This window comes from Mirounga leonina, unplaced genomic scaffold, assembly GCF_011800145.1.
Source record: "Mirounga leonina isolate KUSES-001 unplaced genomic scaffold, KU_Mleo_1.0 Mir_104, whole genome shotgun sequence".
Taxonomy (NCBI): Eukaryota; Metazoa; Chordata; class Mammalia; order Carnivora; family Phocidae; genus Mirounga; species Mirounga leonina.
This window is the reverse complement of record NW_023270231.1, coordinates 4,938,363-4,957,601: the sequence shown is the minus strand read 5'-3', so window position 1 is coordinate 4,957,601 and position 19,239 is coordinate 4,938,363. Positions and strand designations below refer to the sequence as shown.

Sequence of the window (19,239 nt, the reverse complement as noted above, 5' to 3'; positions counted from 1 at the left end):
TACGCTTTTGTTGTCTAATACCTAAAGTTAATCCCTTTTCTTCGAAACCACTAGAAATTTTCATTACTATTTTATACCATCTATGCTTATTTTATTTAACCACATTTTCCACTTCCTTTGTTCCACCAACTTTCTTGCATCTCAGATCTTTTTTCTGGGACCATCGTCTTTCTGCCTGAAGCACATCCACAGAGGTCCTGCAGTGAGAACCTGCTGGGGACAACTTCTCCTAGGTTTAGTTGGGTTTGCACTGGGTGCAGAATTCTATCTATGGTGGCCATTGTGCTCGTTTGATACATTGAAAATACCCGTCCCGGGTGCCTGGGTGGCTCAGATGGTTGAGCGTCTGCCTTCAGCTCAGGTCATGATCCCAGGGTCCTGGGATGGAGCCCCGCATCGGGCTCCCTGCTCCGTGGGAAGCCTGCTTCTCCCTCTCCCTCTGCTGCTCTCCCTGCTTGTAATCTCTCTCTCTGTCAAATAAATAAATAAAATCTTAAAAAAAAAAAAAAAAAGAAAATACCAGTCCACTGTCGTCTGCCTTCCATTCTCGCTGTGGAGAAAACAGCTAGCTCTCTGTTAGAGGTCAGTCTAACTGCTGTGCTTTTCAAGGTAACTTGTCTTTTTTTTCTCTGGCTGCTTGAGGTTTTTTTCTTTACCTTTGTTCCTCTGCAATTTCACCATCATGTATCTAATTGTAGATTTATTTTCCTTCCTCCCTCTCTCCCTTCCTTCCATTTATTGAGATATCACTGACATATAACATTGTATATATTTAAGTGTACAGCATAACAACTTGGCGTTCCTATATATTGTGAAATGGTTTCCATAATACGTTTACCTAACATCCATCCTCTCATATAGTTACAAATTTTTTTTCTTTGTGATGAGAACGTCTAGGATTTACTCTCTGAGCTGATTTTAAAAATTATTGTCTTGGGGTTCCCTAGATCTTTTTGATCTATAGATTAATGTGTTTCTTCAGTTCTGGAAAATTCTTAGTGATGTTCTCCTCAAACATTTCCTCTGCCTCATCCTCTCTTTCCTTTCCTTCTAAGGTCTTAATCAAATGTATGCTAGATTTCTCATTATATCCCCCTTGTGTCTTCCTCTCCTTCTATCTACTACTCCATGTTTCACACTGGATAGTTTATTCTAATTTATATCTAATATATTATATATTATGTTGTATATAATTTGTATGTACAATTAGATATAATTTTATATCTAAAACCTTCTTAGTTTATCCATTTATTACTTCTCCCTCTGTTTTATCCATTCTCCTCTTAAACCCCTTCACTAACATTTGCTATCTTAGTATTTATTTATAAAAGTTGTTTCTTTTTCCAATTTGCTGTGACAAACTTTATAGTTTGCTCTAATATAATGTTTTCACTAATATACCTGTTTCCTGCAGATGTTATCAGTTTGTCATTTGTTTCTTTAAGCCTGGTAATTTTGGTGATATCTTAGTCTGTCCGATACTTTCCCAGTCTGAACAGAGTGCTGGTGTGTATCTGTTTTCTGTGGGTTCTGCTGGATTTCATTACAGAGCATTCCCTTGTGTTTCTGCTAATCTTGGATTGCTTGCCTTCTTTCCCTTTGCAGAGTTAGTTGTAGAAATAACCAAGGCCTGGCACAGGTCTACTCGTCCCTGAGATGCTTCGGGGTTGCTCATTCGAGTTCCTCGATGCCTTACCAGTCGGCTACCACTATTTCACAATTTAAGATTCCTTAACCAACTCAGGCTGTGAGTATCTGAGGATAAATCCTCCTGACGGCCAGTCTGGGACCAGAAGTCTCCCGGCTTTGGGGGAAGCGGAATAAGTTTAGACTAATTTTGCTCTGACGTTGATAATGTATCTCTTTGAAATCCAAGCTTACTGTGAAGAGGTCTCCTGAAAATTTCCCCCCTTGGATGGGCTCTGAGCGTTGACCACTGCGGCTTATCCCCCCATGCAGCCCCTGTGCAGAAGCCCACGTGAACAGGAGCCAGAAATGCTTTGGGGCGTAAGTGCCGTAGTGTCCAATGGTCCACTAATCTGTCTGGTTACAGGTGTTTCTTCAAAAACCGGCCTAGAAACTCCCCACTGTTGTTTTGGCACTTCAGTTTTTTTTTCTTCAGGAGATCTAAAAAATATTTGAACCGGTGGTGGGGGGATCGGGTGGGGCAGGGGAGGGAGGTGTTGAGGTGTTGATCTGAATGACAGCTGCCGTGATTGGAAAATGGAAACTCAATGATACTATTTTTAGTCTCTCACACCCTCAAACATGTCTATGGTCTTTCCAGAACATAATGAAATTGGAGTGTGTAAATGCTTGTGAAGGACCATATGCTATACACATGGCCATGGACTAGCATGGACCAAGGAAAATGAAGAGAAAATGAACTTTGTTTAGATGGTTTACCTAATTCCAGGTATTTAAGAATATAGTTCAAGTCTTTACTAAACATCTGCTTGCATATCTCATATCATATGATTTTCACAAATCTTAATGTAAGAAGCTGAGCTTATACAGTCTTTTTAAGTGTTACCATGTTTCCTGGAGATAAAATAGGTTCAATAGAATAGGTGATTAGACTTGTGAATAGAGGCCTTCAAAGACACACCGAGAATCCACAATTGCACTTGTTGATTAGGAATAGAGGCTGTATTTCATATTTGAAAAACATCAATGTTTTCTCCTACATGCCCTTATGCAAAGTTAATGAAATAGAATATTTTCATTATAACAGTTAATAATAGGGGGCACCTGGGTGGCTCAGTTGGTTAAGCGCCTGACTTTTGCTTTCGAATCAGGTCACCATCTCCGGGTTGTGGGATCGAGTCCTGTGACAGGCTCCTTGCTCACCAGGGAGTCTGCTTGTCTCCCTTTCCCTCTGTCCCCCCCCAAATAAATAAATAAATCTTTTAAATGGTTTAAAAAAATCAAGACTAAGACTACTGTGAAGACCTAACACTTTTTATTTTTATTTATTTTTTAACCCAAATTATAAAATATTTGGGTTTGAAGATGTAAGTGTCCTGTTACTGTCCTCAGCTAACCTATTGTCAAGTTTAAACAACTGGGAGCAATCGCAAGTATCAGCTTTCCTACCCACGTGGCCACACATTTCAAAATCGCGTCTCTATTCTGTTTTATAGTGTATGCTTTTCAAAGGGTACAGTCCATCATACCAGAAAGTATTTTCTTTTTCTTACTAAGAAAACACACATGCTCATGCCGTTCAATATTAGAGTATAAATACTGAGTTGCTTGTTCTTTATTTTTTACCAGTGAAGTAAGAATAATGAGGTAAGAATAATGGCCGTTAAGTACATATAGAAAAGTTTTTCCTCTCCCTGTGGTTTCCAATGGTGATGATGAAGTTAAAGTAGGGGACTGAGTGAATGTCATGTGGGCATTTTCAGGGCCCAGGGCAGTGGTGTTCAGGAACAACAAGGGCTTCTTGCCTCAGGTTGTGCAAGAAGCCAGACAGATTCTGCCCCTCTTGACTCCATAGCCTTCAGATGATCCACCTCAAATTCTAGAGGCTTGAGGTTCCGAATGGACCTTGAGTAGCTGACTCAAGTCATCTTGCGTGAGTCTTCCACATTGACTTTGTACATATACTCAAAGGGGGGAAATATCTCTCTCTTCAGAATTAGCACAGCAGAGGGGCGAAGGGAGGAATATGGCCTCAGGGGGTGACCTAGGATGGAATGTTGATTTCACCACGTACTGCCTTTGGAACTTGGACGAACTCTCTAACTCCTCTGTATCTCAGTTTCCTCATTTGTTCCAGGAGAATAATGACTATCTCCACTTCATAGATTTGCTGTGGGGAATATATGAGATCATAAATGGAGAGAATTTAAATAGTCATTGACATATAAAAATACTCAGTAAATGATATTAATATTCAGACTTGAGAAATATTTTGCACAGGTTTGGTTAACTCACCTGGGGAGAGTAATATTCTTGAGAGAGAGTTTTGAATATAGTTCAGAAATAATTAAATGCCTTCCTTGATTGAAATAGAAAGGCAATTAAGACAATGGAGCACTTTCCTCTGTGTTATCTAGGACATATTGTTCTCATTTTCCTTGTGTAATGGGAAAATTTGAAACACTGGTGACAAATTACTCATCCTGAGGTTAATTGTTCCCCAACAAATACATTTCAAGGAGGGAAGGTGGATAAGATTCCAGAGGCTGCAGAATCCAACTTTTGGTAGCGTGATGTTTGGGACTCAGGCAGGCCTAGGTTTCTGATATTGCCAACATATGATTTTGGAAGAGTTCTTTAACCCCTCTGAGTCTCAGGCCCCCTGATTATAAATTAGGAGTAAAAATACCAAACTGCAATGGCGGTGTGTTGGCAGGTTTGTAGGTGACAAGCTGTAGAGTGCTATTACACAGTAGCTGAGCAACAACCCAGAGCTGACTTTGCAACATGTTCCAGAGACTGAATGTAAGAGGGAGCAAGCGGTTCACAGAAAGTGAACCAATCAACCAAGGTCTATTCACTCTACCCAAGCAAACTGTCTCCCAAATGTGTGGTTATTTGGAAGGGGGCACAAAACAATTCAGATATGCCTCTAGGTGCACTTAGGTGGTGGGATGGAGAGAGGTGACAGTGACAACTGGGAATATCATAGACGTTGCATGACACACATGCTCCACATAGATGATTATTTATCTGATGATATCTTATTTATCCCACTAACATGTATTGGGAAGGTTCTATGACAAATGAATAAGCCTATCTTTGTAGGGATGTGGGGAAGAAGGGAATTTCTATAAATCTAATATTTATAGAAAGCCATCTATGTGATCGGGTATTATATCGGTTGGTTTGAAACCTCAGGAGCGTTCTGAGTGAAATCTAGCGCTGGCCCCCCATACATGGTGGGCAAGGAGAAGCTGAAGAAAGAGGCAGACCACTCTTGGTAGGTGGCAGCACTCTTGGATTGCTAGGTGGCAGGTTTCATAAGCAAGGGAACTTACACATGAAGCTTGTCTTGGGAGGTAACAAGACAAGTAAATCTCTGTACCTGCCCACCCGAACCTTGAAAGTTTCAAGGCTGTATCCTTGAAAACAGTTCCCATTGCGGGAATGGTAGGCAAAATATATAATCGAAGTGCAGGGGAGGGGATGAGGAGCCTCTGATTGCCTAGGTCCAGCTCATGGGTCAACCTGAGGTCACGTCCCCTCGATGACCTCCTCCAACAATATTGGAGTATTCAGCTAATGCTGAAACACTCTTAAATCTCAATGACTTGACATAATAGAAGTTTATTTCTTGCTTGTATAAAGTTTATTTCCTCATGCAGTCATTTAAGGACTAGATTCCTTCTACCTTGTGATTCTGACATATTCTAGAGCAGGGTCAGCCAACGATGGCTCATGGACCAAATTTGATCTACAGTTTTTGTAAACTGTTTTTTTGTAAATAAAGTTTTATTGGCACACAGCCATAATCATTCATCATGTATAACCTGTGCTTTGTAGCATAAACCTAGGGACACATTCTTTAGGCAGTTTTTCTTTTTCATTAATTTTGTAATTTGGTTTCACAATGGTTCAAATGCTATCTGCATAAAGAATGTGTCCCTAGGTTTATGCTTATGCATATTTAAGTAAAATAGTAAAATGAATTTTTTTCTTCATTTTTCTTTTTTTTATTATGTTCAGTTAGCCAGCATATAGTACATCAGAAGTTTCTGATGTGGTGTTCAACAGTCCATCAGTTGCGCATAACACCTAGTGCTCATCACAACATGTGCCCTCCTTAATACCCATCACCCGTTTACCCTAGTGAAATGAATGTAAATAAAGACATGAGAGATCCAGAAGAATATTTTCTTTCTAAAAGGTATGTGTATATAACTCAAGTTTATGAGAGTCCACCCAACAGAGATAGCTCTCTTACAAAATATTTAAATTTGAATTAGGAAACTGTACCAGTCAGGACAGACTATGGAAAGCTGCAATAACAAACAAGCCCCAAGTCCTACTGGCTTAAACCACTTGCTTATATTAAAGGGGTTGCATATTGCTAAAGAACTCTGTTCATTGGGGGCGCCTGGGTGGCTCAGATGGTTAAGTGTCTACCTTCGGCTCGGGTCATGATTCCGGGGTCCTGGGATCGAGCCCCGCATTGGGCTCCCTGCTCAAGTGGGGAGCCTACTTCTCCCTCTCCCTCTGCCATTCTCTCCACTTGTGCTCTCTGGCTCTCTCTCTCTGTCAAATAAATAAATAAAATCTTAAAAAGAAAAAAAAAAAACTCTGTTCATTGTGATCATGACAGCAGGACCCACACTGATGGAGCTACCTTCAATAACCCCCTGGTTGAGGGGAGTGAGTCCTCTGGGGGTTCTCTTACCTTTAAGTCAATGCTGTGGCTCAGGTAAGTCAGATAACCACACCTAAGTTCAAGGAGAGGACTATAATCCTTTTGGGTGCCCAGACAAGAGAGAAACCAGGAATTGGTTGACAGAAATAATGTCTGCATCTTTCTGTAAAGGAGTGCCCTGTGGCCTGGTTTCAACACTTTCTATTCCCCAGTAAAGTTGCAGACAGCTTTCTTAATTTCATAGGCAGCTGTGGCTCTTGGGTTACGGCCAAAGCCTGCTGCGTGCCAGCCACATGGCATGGGCAAATCTAAACCTCAGCTCCTCCTCTCTGAAATGGGGGAGGAACGTCAGTTGCATGGTTCACTGAGAGGCAATCAAGGCAATACCTGATGTGAAACCTCTTTGTCAACTGTAAATTATAATCCAAATGAAGGTAATAGTATTGTTCCTGGCCATCAGTCATACCACGCTACGGGTGAAGAACAGATAGTAACAATGGCACCTTACAGCACGCGTCACACAATATTTTGTCATGCAAGTTTCCCGAAAATTCACAAGAAATTTCCTTAGGTAGTCTGATAATGAAATCTGAAGAGAATAGTTCTTGAATAAAAAAGCAAATTTTCCCCTCTTGGCTAGAAAATGACAAAGCATTTTACATGGCTCTAAATCTATACGGCCCACTCTTCTAAAAAATTTGAGGTTGAAGAAAAAACCCACTATCTATCCTGCCCAAGAAGCAGTTGTTTTAAGTTGGGGTCAGCATGAAAAAATTGAAGCTGTTCCGCAAAATAGTGCTGAGGACAGAAACACAAGAATATTCTTACACTGTTGCATCAACTCCTGAACTGCTATCACTCAAAGATCTCAGAATTCCAGCTTAGTAGAACTGGATGGCATCCTGAAGATGATCTTGTCTCACACTCTTACTTTCCAGATGAAGAAAATAAGGTCTAGAAAAATTAAATAACTTGCCCTAGGTCATGTTCCTTAAATATAAGTTGATAGACAAATATTTTTCCCTTTCACCATCCTGAAGTTATGGAAATGAACACACTGAAGGAAGTGATGTTTCTCTGTCCCCTCATACAATCGCTAATAAGATCTCTTTGAATCAGAGCCTCTGGTACACCCTTCACTGTGTATCTGCAGGCAGGCAAAAGGCCCCCCGGAAATTCCTGGGGAGGTCCAGCAATGATTCTGAGATTCCTTTTCAGCACTTCTAAAATTCAGTTGTTTTGCCCATTTCAGAGTTTTCTAAGTGATGTTTTGACCCACAGGAAATGTATGAATTGAGTAGGAAAACGAGATATAGGTTTCTAGTTCAATTAATGACATTATCTGATTATTTAATTACATATGAAAATCTTTCACTCTGGGAGAAGAATTTTAACATTGTGAAAGAAAGAAAGAAAGAAAGAAGAAAGAAAGAAAAAAAGAAAGAAAGAAAGAAAAGAAAGAAAGAAAGAAAGAAAGAAAGAAAGAAAGAAAGAAAGAAAGAAAGAAAGAAAGAAAAAAAGAAGAAAGGAAAGGAAAGGAAAGGAAAAAGATGAGATACCTTCCTAGGCATATTAGTCAGGAAAGGCTCAGTTACGCTGCCATAAAAAAATCTCTGGGACTTACAGGAACAAAAGATTATTTCACATTCATGTTCAATGTTCACTGTGGTTGGAGGGGTCTCTCCTCCACATGATCTTTGTGAAGAGTGGCAGGCTGAAGGAAACTCCATATGGGGGTCACCCACAGCTGTGGCACACTGGAGGGGATTTGATGAATTGCACATTTGTTCTTAAAGTTTTGCCTCTAAATAACACATATTACTGATGATTCCTCATTTATCGAAGTGAACCGCAGGGTCGCATCTAAATGCAGAAGAACCAGAATACTCTACTCTTACTATGCACCTGCAAGAAGGAAAGCCATAATTTTGGTGAACATCTCTAATGGCTACCATTTTAGAAATGAAGAAGAAAAGAAAACAGAACAGACATGCCCCCTCCACAAATTGTCAAAAAGACAGTGTCTCACCGTCAACATGACTCAAATCCCCAATCAAGGAAAAAATATCTGTCATCTATACAATAAAATCTTAACACGTTAAGTTGCTGCAGGTAAAGTTTCCTGAATTTGTTTCTTCATCTGCATACAAGAGTATTTCAAGAATGGGAAAGAGGTATAAATGAATTAAATTAGGGCTGGGATAAAGTTTCTGGAAATGCACTGTGGGCCAGCTACATGGGGAGACACATTTATGCCTTTTGTGGATTTTTTCAGACTCTTTCCGTTCTTTATGACATAACTATACTGGTCAATAGTCTTTCTAAAATAATTTGATAGTAGGAAATTTATAGCCTGACCAGACAGAAAAGTTCATTTTCACCTAAACTGCTAATAGCAGTAATTATTTAATGAGTCACTCTAAAAAGAGACCCTGAACCTCTAAAACTTAGCCTTTTTGGGAAATGTCTGATGTCTGGAATATGTTTAAGCAAACTTCATTTGTTTTTTATTTGGGTACAATCATTTGCTTAGATACATATTTTTAAACTTTTGGTATATTACTAGCAGCAAAGTGTTTCAAGTGGGGGAAAACTCAAACTAGCTCAGAATGTCCCCTGAATTAAAAAATAGAGTTTTGTACTTTCCAGAATAATAAGCATTTTTATAGTCTTTCTTTAAATCTTTCTTGGTAAAAAGCTACAAAGCAGGAAGAAAGGGTGAGAGTCAAAGCCTGCTGATTTACTGTTTAATTATATCTTTCCCCCCTGCCCCTTAAAATTTTATAACAGAGCAGGGTTAACATTAACACCCCAACCACAATAAACTAAACATATTTTATTACATATTTTATGTCCAAGATGAAAATGAAGATATAATAATGAGATAATTTTATACAGAGGTATGGTGAATTCTATGTGACTAGGGGTAACTCAGTTTTGTGTTCTGTGCCTTAGTTTTTAAAATGATCATTAATAATTATATGAATAGCCAACTTTTACCGAGTATTGATTGTAGTACAAGGACTTATATCAAGTACCTCGCGCATTTTTTCCTCATTTAATACAGCAAACCTACTTCTAAAAATGAGGAAATTGAGGATGAAGCGACTTGACCAAGGTCATCTAGCTCATTAGTAGTGGAACACTCTTTTGGGATAAATCATCGTGGTTAACATTTCAATCAAGGTATCTGATAAGTGCAGTGTTTTTCTAGCCCAACTCTCTTGGAGAAGAAAAAAATTATGTTGGCTGTGGTTCATTTATTCATAAATATATGAATGTCCGCTCTGTCCCTGGTCCTGTCTTAAAGCCTTTGGATATAGAGCTGAATAAGTCTGCAAGGCAGAGTTTAAGAAAAGAGATTAAGAAAAATCAGACAGACTTGGGTTGGGCTCTGCAAAGCAACCTTAGACAGGAACTCTCTAGCCCCATTTGCAAACTGGGGAATTATATTGATGTTTACTCCATGGTTTTGCTGGGAAAATTAAGCGAGATAATAAGGTGCTTAGCATAGCACATTGCATAAGATGCTCCAAAGAGTGCGTTCAGTTAATATCAGGTTTTATTGTTATTATCGTTGCTAATACGCAAAAAATACTCACTGTAGTTGAGCTCCCTGAATAGGGAGGGGAAAGAGACATCTGAACAAGATTTCCTGTCTAATGTGATATGAGCACCAGGGAAAGGCACGAATGACTGCCTAGACCGGGTTTGGAAAGGTTTCATGAAAGAGGTGAACTTTTGTGTTGGGGATTTGAAAGGGAGCGGCATTTCTCTAGGTGGAGGAGGGTGTAGGCATTCCGGTCATGTACAAAGGTGCTCAGCAAGGTATGTCTGGGGGATCTCAAGGCTCCAGCCAAGTGAAACGTTCTAGTGAGGGAAAGAGGAATGGTGAAAGCGAATGGAAAACCTTCCAGTACTGGGAATCTGGGGGCCTGGACCAGGAAAGGCCCCGCCTTGGGTGGCAGCGACGGGAGGGAGGCTGGGGGATCGCGAGGTGTCGCTGTGGCTCCACGTAAGGCAAGATTCAGGCGTCCGGGGGTTACGGCCCGCCGGGGGCCGCCACCGAGGGTGGGGTAGGGCTGTGTCGGTGGGTTTGGCACCGTCCACATACAGCCACCAAATAATGACGGTGATAGAGCAGTAAAAACATAAGCAAATAACCCGGAAGCGGTCTCTTGTAGGACACACGGCATCAATAATCAGAAACTGTCCGCGAGGAACAATTAAGAGCTCGAACTGCCGGGCAGGGCTCATTGCGAGCGCAGTCCGCGTCGTTTGTGGGCCCCAGCGGGAACCTGCCTCGCCTGCCCGGAGCCGAGCTGGGCGCTAACCCACGGCCTCCGGGCCAGTCCCGCGCCCGGTAGGCGGCTCCCCGCTCCCCGCAGGCCGAAGGAGCAGCAGTTTCTCGACTCCTGCCTTGGGGTGCGCGGTCCGCATTCCTGCCCGTGCCGTTCCTTTGACGGGACCTGAGATTTTGGGGACTTCTTTGCTGGGTTTCACATGCACACATGGACCAACGAACCACGTGTAAGCTCAGGCTCATACACAAGTGTACGATGCTCTTGCACACATAGTATTTCTGCACACGCACACTCACGTAAATGAGACATAGGCACACGTAACACATGCACGCACTTGACACATGCTCACGTGTACTCACGCTGGTGTGCGACCATCCTGCTCTAGCACACGCGCACACACGCACCCAAGGGCGCGCTGTCACTCACTGGCACGCGCTCCTCCGTACTACACAGGCCCACAAACATGCAGCCACTCTGCCTTTATACAAACATATTTGCACGCTCACATCACACTCATCTCGCATCTCGGTGGTCAACAATGACCTTGAAGGGTCAAACGGTGCGTAAATATCTAATGGACCATGCTTCAAAGAAAATACAAGTGTGAACTTTTTGTGACCCAGGCATCTCGAGCTCCTCTGCAGAACTTCCCCTTTCTTCTCCTACTTTCCCCTCAGCAAAGAGGCCTATGTCTCCCTCTCTTCGCCTCCAAATCCCCGAAGGCCTCAGTTTCTTCCTTTTGAGTTTGCAGTACTGAAGAGATACTAATTTCTTTCTTTTTTTTTTTTTTTTTTAAGATTTTATTTATTTATTTGACACGGAGACAGCGAGAGAGGGAACACAAGCAGGGGGAGTGGGAGAGGGAAAAGCAGACTTCCCGCTAAGCAGGGAGCCCGATATGGGGCTCGATTCCAGGACCCCGGGATCCTGACCCGAGCCGAAGGCAGACGCTGAACGACTCAGCCACCCAGGCGCCCCGAGATACTAATTTCTAAACAGCGGGATGCTCCCTTCTCGCATCCTGGAGCCTCTTTCCGCAGCAGGAGCGAGGGCCCTTCGCTGATCAGACTCCAAGCAAGAGGGTTGGAGGACTGTGGGGGAAGGGCCAAGGGTGGGGTATGGGTCGCGCCCCAGGACAGCCTAGGATTGGGAGAGCCTTTCCGGCTGTGTCTCCAACTGTATTCTCCCAGCTCAGAGTAATTTTAGTTTTTAGCTGTCATTGGTCATGCCAAGGCCATATGGTCTTCCTCTGTTAAAGTACATCCGCAGGTGTACAGATTTCTGCCCTCTGATGGGCGTCGCAGGCATCCCCGAAAAGTCCTGTTTAGTCTATATCAAGTAGGCGACCCTGCAGGCGCCGGGAGCTCTAAGACCTCGGCTCGGACTGGGAGAAGCGGCTGCCTGGAGGTCACATAGCAAGCGCGGCAGAGCCTGGGCTGGCGTTAGCCCCACCCTCGCGCTCCCCGTCTGCGACTGCCGGGAAAGACGCGTGTCGGTATCTGCCCCCGGGGCTGCGCCTCCAGCCCACGCATTAGAACTTTTCAGAACCGTTTTCCCCTCCTCTCTCCCTTCTGCTGCCTGCCGTCGGACAGCGACTTGAGCCCCTGCTCCTTTGTCAGCCGGGATGCCCAGGGGCTTGAGAGCCCCGAGCGGAAGGCGGGGCCGCAAGGCAAACTCCAGAGATAATGCGCCGCGGCTGGGTGGGTGGTTTGGACCTCACGCTAGGGGCACCGACGGGAAATTTGGGCTGGGCGACTTTTTTCGCAGTGAGGCGGGGGACAGGTTGTTTCATTTCAATCACAAGCCGGCAGTTTCCTCACCTGTAAAATGGGGGGCGATCTTACCTGTCTTCTTTGTCTTGTGGGAATTCAGTGAATTTATGCCCGTAATGCCTTCAACAAATGGTATCTATTATTATCTGGGGACCGCCCCAGGGGAAACCCGAGCGAGTCCGCAGGCTCGATCCGGGAAAGGTTGGTTTGAGCCTCTTGCCCCAAGCTCTTGTCCTAGCTGTCTGCGGGTGTCTTTGTCCCTCTCTAGGCCTCAGTTTCCCTGCCTGTACTATGGGGAGATGCGCGTTCCCAGGGCCTGGAAATGTCAGACTGGGCGAGCAAACCCCGCCGCCTCTGCAGCACTGGGGTGTGTGTGTGTCTGAAAGAGGCATCAGGGTCGGAAGGAATGTCCCCCTTCCCTTTACCGCTTGCCAGAGAAGGCTGAGAGCAAGGAGGTAGGACAGGCGGATTTCCGGGGGCACCGTGGCCTGCTGCTCTCACCCGTTCTCCGAGGGCTGCAGGTAAAGGTCGCCGAGGGGCAGCGGCAGGGTTTCGCGCGCGGGTGGCGGGGCCGCTCCCGCCGGCGTCTGGGTGCGGCTCGGGAGCGCGGGCAAGCTGCGCCCCGCTCGGGTCCTCACTCTCCCAGCGCCCCGCGCCTTCTCCTCCTGCGGGCAGCGCTTTGGCCCCTGCCCACCGCGGCCGCGACTCCGGGCCGCCAGACGACGCCTTCGGAGCGGCCGCCTGCGGAGGGACTTGGAGCCCTTGGCCTTCGTCGCCCCATCTTTCCCTTTCCGTCTTCCCGGCACCGAAGGAGGCGTCTTTTCTTCAGTCTCACCCTCAAGGGTCTCTGACTAGCCGCCAAAGGAAGGGGGCATTTCCCCGGGCAGGCGGCCCTTCTGGGGGCGCGTCTTCCGAAGGGAAACGTAGACGGAGGGAATTTTCTAAGTGACAAGTCCCAAGTCTGGCCTCCTGGGGGCGGACGAGCCGAGAAGATTCCCTTTCCCCGGGACGTCCCGCTAGTTCTAGTTCGGCTGTATTGATCTCGTTTCAGCTCTTTTTTGGGCGGGAGGAGGGACGCCATGTGTTCCCACCTGCGCCTCCCGGAAGTTACTGAGGCAACTGATGCCCTTCGGGAAAGGGAAATGATTTCCCTGTGACTTAAGAGGGTCGGGATAGCCAAGAGTGAGAAGGTTTCAAAGTTCGGGGTGGAGGGTGTTTTGCTCACCGGGTCTGAGCTTCCTCCAACGCTAGGAGACCCTGAGGCCTGGGTCAGGAGCAATGAAGAGGGAGGGAGTGGACGCTAACCCTCACTTTAGAAGAAACTCCGAGAAGCTCAGCGGGACACTTAATTCAAGGGGAAATATCCATCTTTTCCAATTGCTTCATCCACATATAAATGCATCTTGCTGTATATTTTTCTTATGCACAGGTTCCCCGCCCCCCTCACTTTTTTCCTCCCTAATTCTGCAGGTCTGGACAAGGTCTGGAAATCTGCATTACCCCACTGGATTAGTCTGATGAGGGGGATTTGGGGATTACTATTATAAGCCACCCTAAAGTCATATCACAGATATTCTATAAAGCCTAGGCAATGCTATACATACAGTATTTTTCTTCACAGGAGAAGTGACTATAATATTAAAAAGATGAAGTTAGTCTCAGTACAACTTTACAGTACCCCTCCACACACATGCTTGGCCTGGAAGTGATGCTAACCCCACATGAGGGAAGGTTGACAAGGGTTTAAGGAATTTTTCAAAGTTTAAAAATTACAATCGCTAGTTCAATATTCACCAGAGGAAATCCACAAAAACTTACTACTCTGCTGGCCTAGGTGTTGTTCCCAGTTTTCTATCATCCTTTCTGTCTCTTTTCTACCTTCTCTTTAGCTTCCTTCCTACTTAAACATTTATTACTGGGTGAGAAGGCCAGGTTGAAAGCACTAGGACATCCAGAAGAAAAGCTATGAATACACTCTGCTTGATTAAAAGAAAGTCACTCACCATCCCAGGTGAGGTTTCTGCTGCTTCTGCACAGCCAAAGGGAATTAGTCTTATCAAAATATTCCTGCCCTCTTTTGTTTTTCCTCCTTCAGTGACCTGGCAGATGTGGAGATTGCCTCCCTCTTATCTAGTTTCTGGAGATTACCTACACTGGGGCAGGAATTGGGCTGCTGAAGTCTTCTTTCTCTGGGCCAATTTCCCTTTTGCAACAGGCAGCTCCAGGCCCCTCAACAAACACAACATTTGCAGAGGGCTTCTTGATTCTGCCTGACCTCCTCGAAATCCATCTGTTGTGTGCTTCACACTGATCCTGGTCCTCATAGTTGCTGTGTCTTTCCTTTCTCTGGCACCTTTGCTGCTTCCCTTTGGCAGTGATCTGATCCCCATCACAGTGTGTGTTCCTCATCACTGGAGTATGTACTTCACCAGACTCAACTTGGAGTCCTGAATATAGTTCACTAGAGAGTAAAATGGAGGCTCAGGCAATTAAGGAGAGGGAGGCTTGAGTCTTTTACTATGGCTATCTGGGACTCATTGATAGAAGGGTAGCCTCTGCCTCCTGGTCCCCCTTGCTTGAAGGATCCCCTTAGAGAAGGCGGGGGATGGTCCACGCAGGGGAAGGGATTGGCTCTGGGGACACTTTGGGCCTTGGAGGATAAGCTTGGAGCTTTGGGAAGTTTTCAGCAGGCTCAGTTTCAATTATGCATTTAAATTCTGTAGAGATGAAGAAGGTCCAACTCCCCCTTTCCTCTCCCCACAAACCTATAATCCTTCCAATCTCCCCACCAACATAACCATCCAGGTTATGTGTGCCAGGAACTCTGGTAGATGCTATGGGAATCCTGATGGTTCAAACATCTCTTCAGGAGTGTCTTGGTGGAGACTGAATTAATTATTAATTATTACCAGGGACAAAGTACTCAGCACATTAGTGGTCCAGATTAAATGGTATGGGAGCTGGACAGGCTTAATGCACAAAGATAAAGTAGTGTTTGAGGACAGTGGCCATGTATTCACAAGCCTGAGACAGTCTTTTTTTTTTTTCCCCCTAGTTTAGGAATCAGGAAGTGGCTCTCACTTTCCTGCTCTGCCAAGAGCACGAAGCGTAATTCTTGCCTATCTCCATCCATTCAACACGGGCATGTGTACTGTTCCGTCACTGACCCCATGAGCTTCCTAAATCAAAGGGCCAAGAAAGGCCAGCAGAAAGGGGACCTGGACTTCTGGCAGAGAATTTCCCCTAAGGAGTCCTTGGCAGATTTGGCTGCAGTCAGGGAGTTCCTTTGAGGGCAATGAAACAGTTCACCATGTGCTTATTAGAGGTTACAACCTGCTAAAAAATGATGGGGCACATTACCCAGAAACTTCCAGCTATTTTCTTTGCCAGCCACAAGCATATATAAAGAAAGGTCTGAGATAGTAGACCATTTCTCCCTCCCTCTCTCCTACCCCCATCCCCCACCTTCTTAATTCAATCTCTCACTTTCTGGACAGCTGATAGGAGCAGAAGTTGGGGAGGGTTTGTTCAAGTCCCCACTTTAACAGAAAGAATGAGGAAGAGAGAAATCCTACATCAAATAACAAACTAATCAGAGACGTTGTTGCTTTGGTAGTTACTCTAAAGAAAAAAAACACTTTGGCGCAGGGTGAGGGGTTGGGAATTGAACCTGAATAAATTTAAAAATGCATCCCGATACAACTCCGTGACAGCATCCACCGTCTACATATCCCGCGGATTATTCGAGATAGGTGAGCTTGTTGAGGATAGTGCCTAACACCGGCGGCCTCGAGACTAGCGTCTGAGCGAGAACCATTTCAGAAGCCAGACTACGGGCAGAGTCCGGGTCCCCCTACTCCCTGGGGGACCCACAGAGCCTCGCTTGCCGGGGCCCAGGATTCACCCACCTCTCCCGCGTGGAGAAAAGTACCCTCCGCGATCCCGCCCCAACCTCGAGCACCCATTTTTCCACCCCACCACCCCCTCCTCAAAGCGAAGAGGTGGGCACCTGGGACGCGCGTCCTGCTTTTTCTGCCCGGACTCTCCCGTCTCCTCCACTTTTGCCCCCGACGTCCCAGAACAGCGGAGCAGGACGCAGCATCAGCCCTGGGAGGGCGCAGCCAGTGCACCGCGAGCGCGCTCAGGGCGTGGCGAGGATGCTAAATGGACCGCAACGACCAGGATGCAGACCCCAGCTCAAATCCCTGAGAAAAATATCGCCCTTCCCTTCCGTCTGTTCCCCTCTCCAGCCCGGCTCTGCCCAGCTCAGCCCAGCTCTTCCCCAGCATAGACGCCGGTGTTCAGCGATCCTTCGCTCGCCACTTTGCGAGGAACTTTGGCTAGCTCCCCTGCGCCACCCGGAGAGGGATGTTAATGAGGGAGCGTGGCCCGGCGCTGCGAGCCAGCAGGCTCCTTGAGCCGCGATTGGCTGCAGCGAGGCGGAAGGATGACGTTATGCAAATGAAGGGGCAGGCCTGTGAGGCGCGAGCTCCGCCTCCTCCCTTTGGGGTTAGTGTGCCTGTGTTTAGCTCTGGGGAGAGTCAAACTGGATTCCATAGGGAAAGCCTGCAAATCACTTCTATTTTAGCAAGGAGAAAACAGAATCTCCATCCAGCAGGGTCCACTCCTCTCTCTTTCTCCCTCTCCTCTCTCTCTTTCTCTCTCTCTCTGTCTTTCCCTCCCCCCCTTCCTCTTTCCCTCTCTCCCCCCTTCCCCCCACCCCACTCTCCCTCTCTGGTGTATCTGTCTACGGCAACCAGCGTCCTCCTCATCTATACGCACTGAAAGGAAAGAAACATCTTTGGTTGGGAGAGAAGGAGGAAAAAAAAAAAAAAGAGAGAGGAAAAAACTTGCCTGGTTGTGGAAAATGACACTTGAAGTAGCAAAGCCGGCAGCGCGAGTTGAGTCTATTGTTTCTTAAATTGCCATCAGGGCTTTTTTTTTTCTTCCTGCTTCTTCAAGTGAAGGGTACCTCTACAAAAGGAAACTCCAGCCCCTCCTGTCCTCCACCGGCCTGTGATCATTACAAAAAAAAAAAAAAAAAAAAAAAAAAAAAGAAAAAAAAAAGCACCCAAACCAAAAATTAACCAACCAAACAACCCCCAACAGCCAAGCATACATCTCTATTTTTTTATTTTGGTCTTTTCGTTGGATTTTCCCTTCTTCTTTTTTTTTCTCTCCTTTTTTTTTCGGGTTATCGCTCAGTTTTGAGCGAAGGTTTACATTTTTTAAAAATTTGCTTTCCAGCCCGCCTTGATCTTCTAGCACGAGTTCATCGTCTCAAAAAAAAAAAAAAAAAAAATCTCTGGCTGGCGTTTTTCTTTCCTTTTTTTTTTTTTTTTTTTCAATATTTTCAAGGGGGAGGAGATTTTCCACAAGAAAAGGTTGTTTTCATGTTTGGGATTCAGGAAAGCATCCAACGGAGTGGAAGCAGCATGAAGGAAGAGCCGCTGGGCAGCGGCATGAACGCGGTGCGGACGTGGATGCAGGGCGCCGGGGTGCTGGACGCCAACACGGCGGCGCAGAGGTGGGTACCGCTGGGGGACCGCGGCCGGGGAGGCGAGCCGCAAGCAGAAGAGCCGGGAAGCGGTGGCGGCGGCCGCTGCGGGGCCGGGCCGCGCTCGAGAGTCCGCCGCTCCGCTCGGCTCGCCTCCGGGGCTCCGCGCTCCCCGGCCGCGCTGCCTTGGTCGCCTGCGGCCGGAGAGAGCCGGGAGCTGCTTGCGAAGAGCCCACGCTTTGCCGGCACTTTCCCCTGCTTCGCCTGTGACTGTTTTCATTTCGTTTTAAGCCAGAAGAGGCGTCTCACCAGCACGATGTTGGATATCTGTGTTTTTATGTGATTGCTCTTTCTTTCCCGGCTGGCTGCCTTCTCTTTCTTTTTCTTACTTTCCTTCCTTCCTTTTCTTTTCTTTTTTCTTTCTTTTCTTTCTCTCTTCTCTTTCCTTCCTTCCTTCCCTTCCCTTTTTCTTTTTTTCTTCCCTCCTTTCTAAACTTTTTTCCTTCTCTTCTTTCTTTTCCTCCCTCTTCTTTCTTTCCTTCCTCCTCCTTCCTTCTCCCTTCCTTCCTTTTTTCCTTTCTTCCTCCTTCTTTACTTCCTTTCCTTTTCTCTTTTCCTTTCCTTCCTTCCCTGTCTTCCCTCTTTCCGTCCTCCCTTTCTTCATTCTTTCCTTCCCCTTCTTTCTTCACTCCTCCCTCCTCTCTTCTCCTTCCCTTACCTCCTTTCTCTCGTCTTTTCTCTCTCCATATCTCCCCAGAACCTTCTCTTAATTCTCTAGTCTGGTTCTCCATCCCCCTCTCTCTAGCTTTCAGTTTTTCTCAGTCCACCGGTAGAACAGCAACTCCCAACTTTAATTCTGACATCTCCTAAAAGTCTTCCCCACCCTCTGTCACCATGGTCCCTTAGAGCCCCTCTCCCACTCAGTTCCTGAGATGCTAGACTGTGTGGCCTGGAGGCACTGCCCTTGGAGATTGACGTGCGGGAACTTTTCTGGGCACTCTTATCACACTTTCCGGGGACTCCTGGTCCCAAGTGAGAAATGGTCTTTTTTTTTTTCCAGACCACCAGCTGGGCTTGGGGGAGTAGGAGATCTGACGGCCCCTAGCCCTATCGGACTCCGAGAGGGCGGAAGGGGAAAAAGGAAGATGACTAATTACCTCATCCTCATCTTCTCCGGGCAGGGGACAAGTGCCTGCAACACTGTTCCCATCCCCGCTGAGTACAAGGATGGGGGTGGTTAGTAGTGAGAGTGAGTTGGGTAACTGGGTTGGAAGCGAAAGAGTGTGTGTATGTGTGCGTGTGCGTGTGCGTGTGTGTGAGCGCGCCCTT

At 45.9% G+C, this 19,239-nt stretch overlaps 1 protein-coding gene and 1 long non-coding RNA gene across 5 annotated transcripts in view; one reads left to right on the top strand and one right to left on the bottom strand.

The window, feature by feature from the left end:
• Positions 1 to 3,232: 3,232 nt before the first annotated feature.
• Positions 3,233 to 16,699, bottom strand: LOC118016117. Its single transcript, XR_004680759.1, has 2 exons — positions 16,423 to 16,699; positions 3,233 to 3,817 (listed from the first exon to the last, which is right to left on the bottom strand). It is a non-coding gene; the product is annotated as an uncharacterized LOC118016117 (long non-coding RNA).
• A 379-nt stretch (positions 16,700 to 17,078) lies between these two features.
• Positions 17,079 to 19,239, top strand: part of EBF1 (EBF transcription factor 1) — a 397,322-nt gene continuing 395,161 nt past the window's right edge. For all 4 annotated transcript variants that reach the window (XM_035013358.1, XM_035013349.1, XM_035013339.1 and 1 more), the window contains exon 1: positions 17,079 to 17,940. In XM_035013358.1, the coding sequence (XP_034869249.1) occupies positions 17,807 to 17,940 (134 nt within the window). In that variant the 5' untranslated portion in view covers positions 17,079 to 17,806. The remainder of the gene's footprint in view (positions 17,941 to 19,239) is intronic.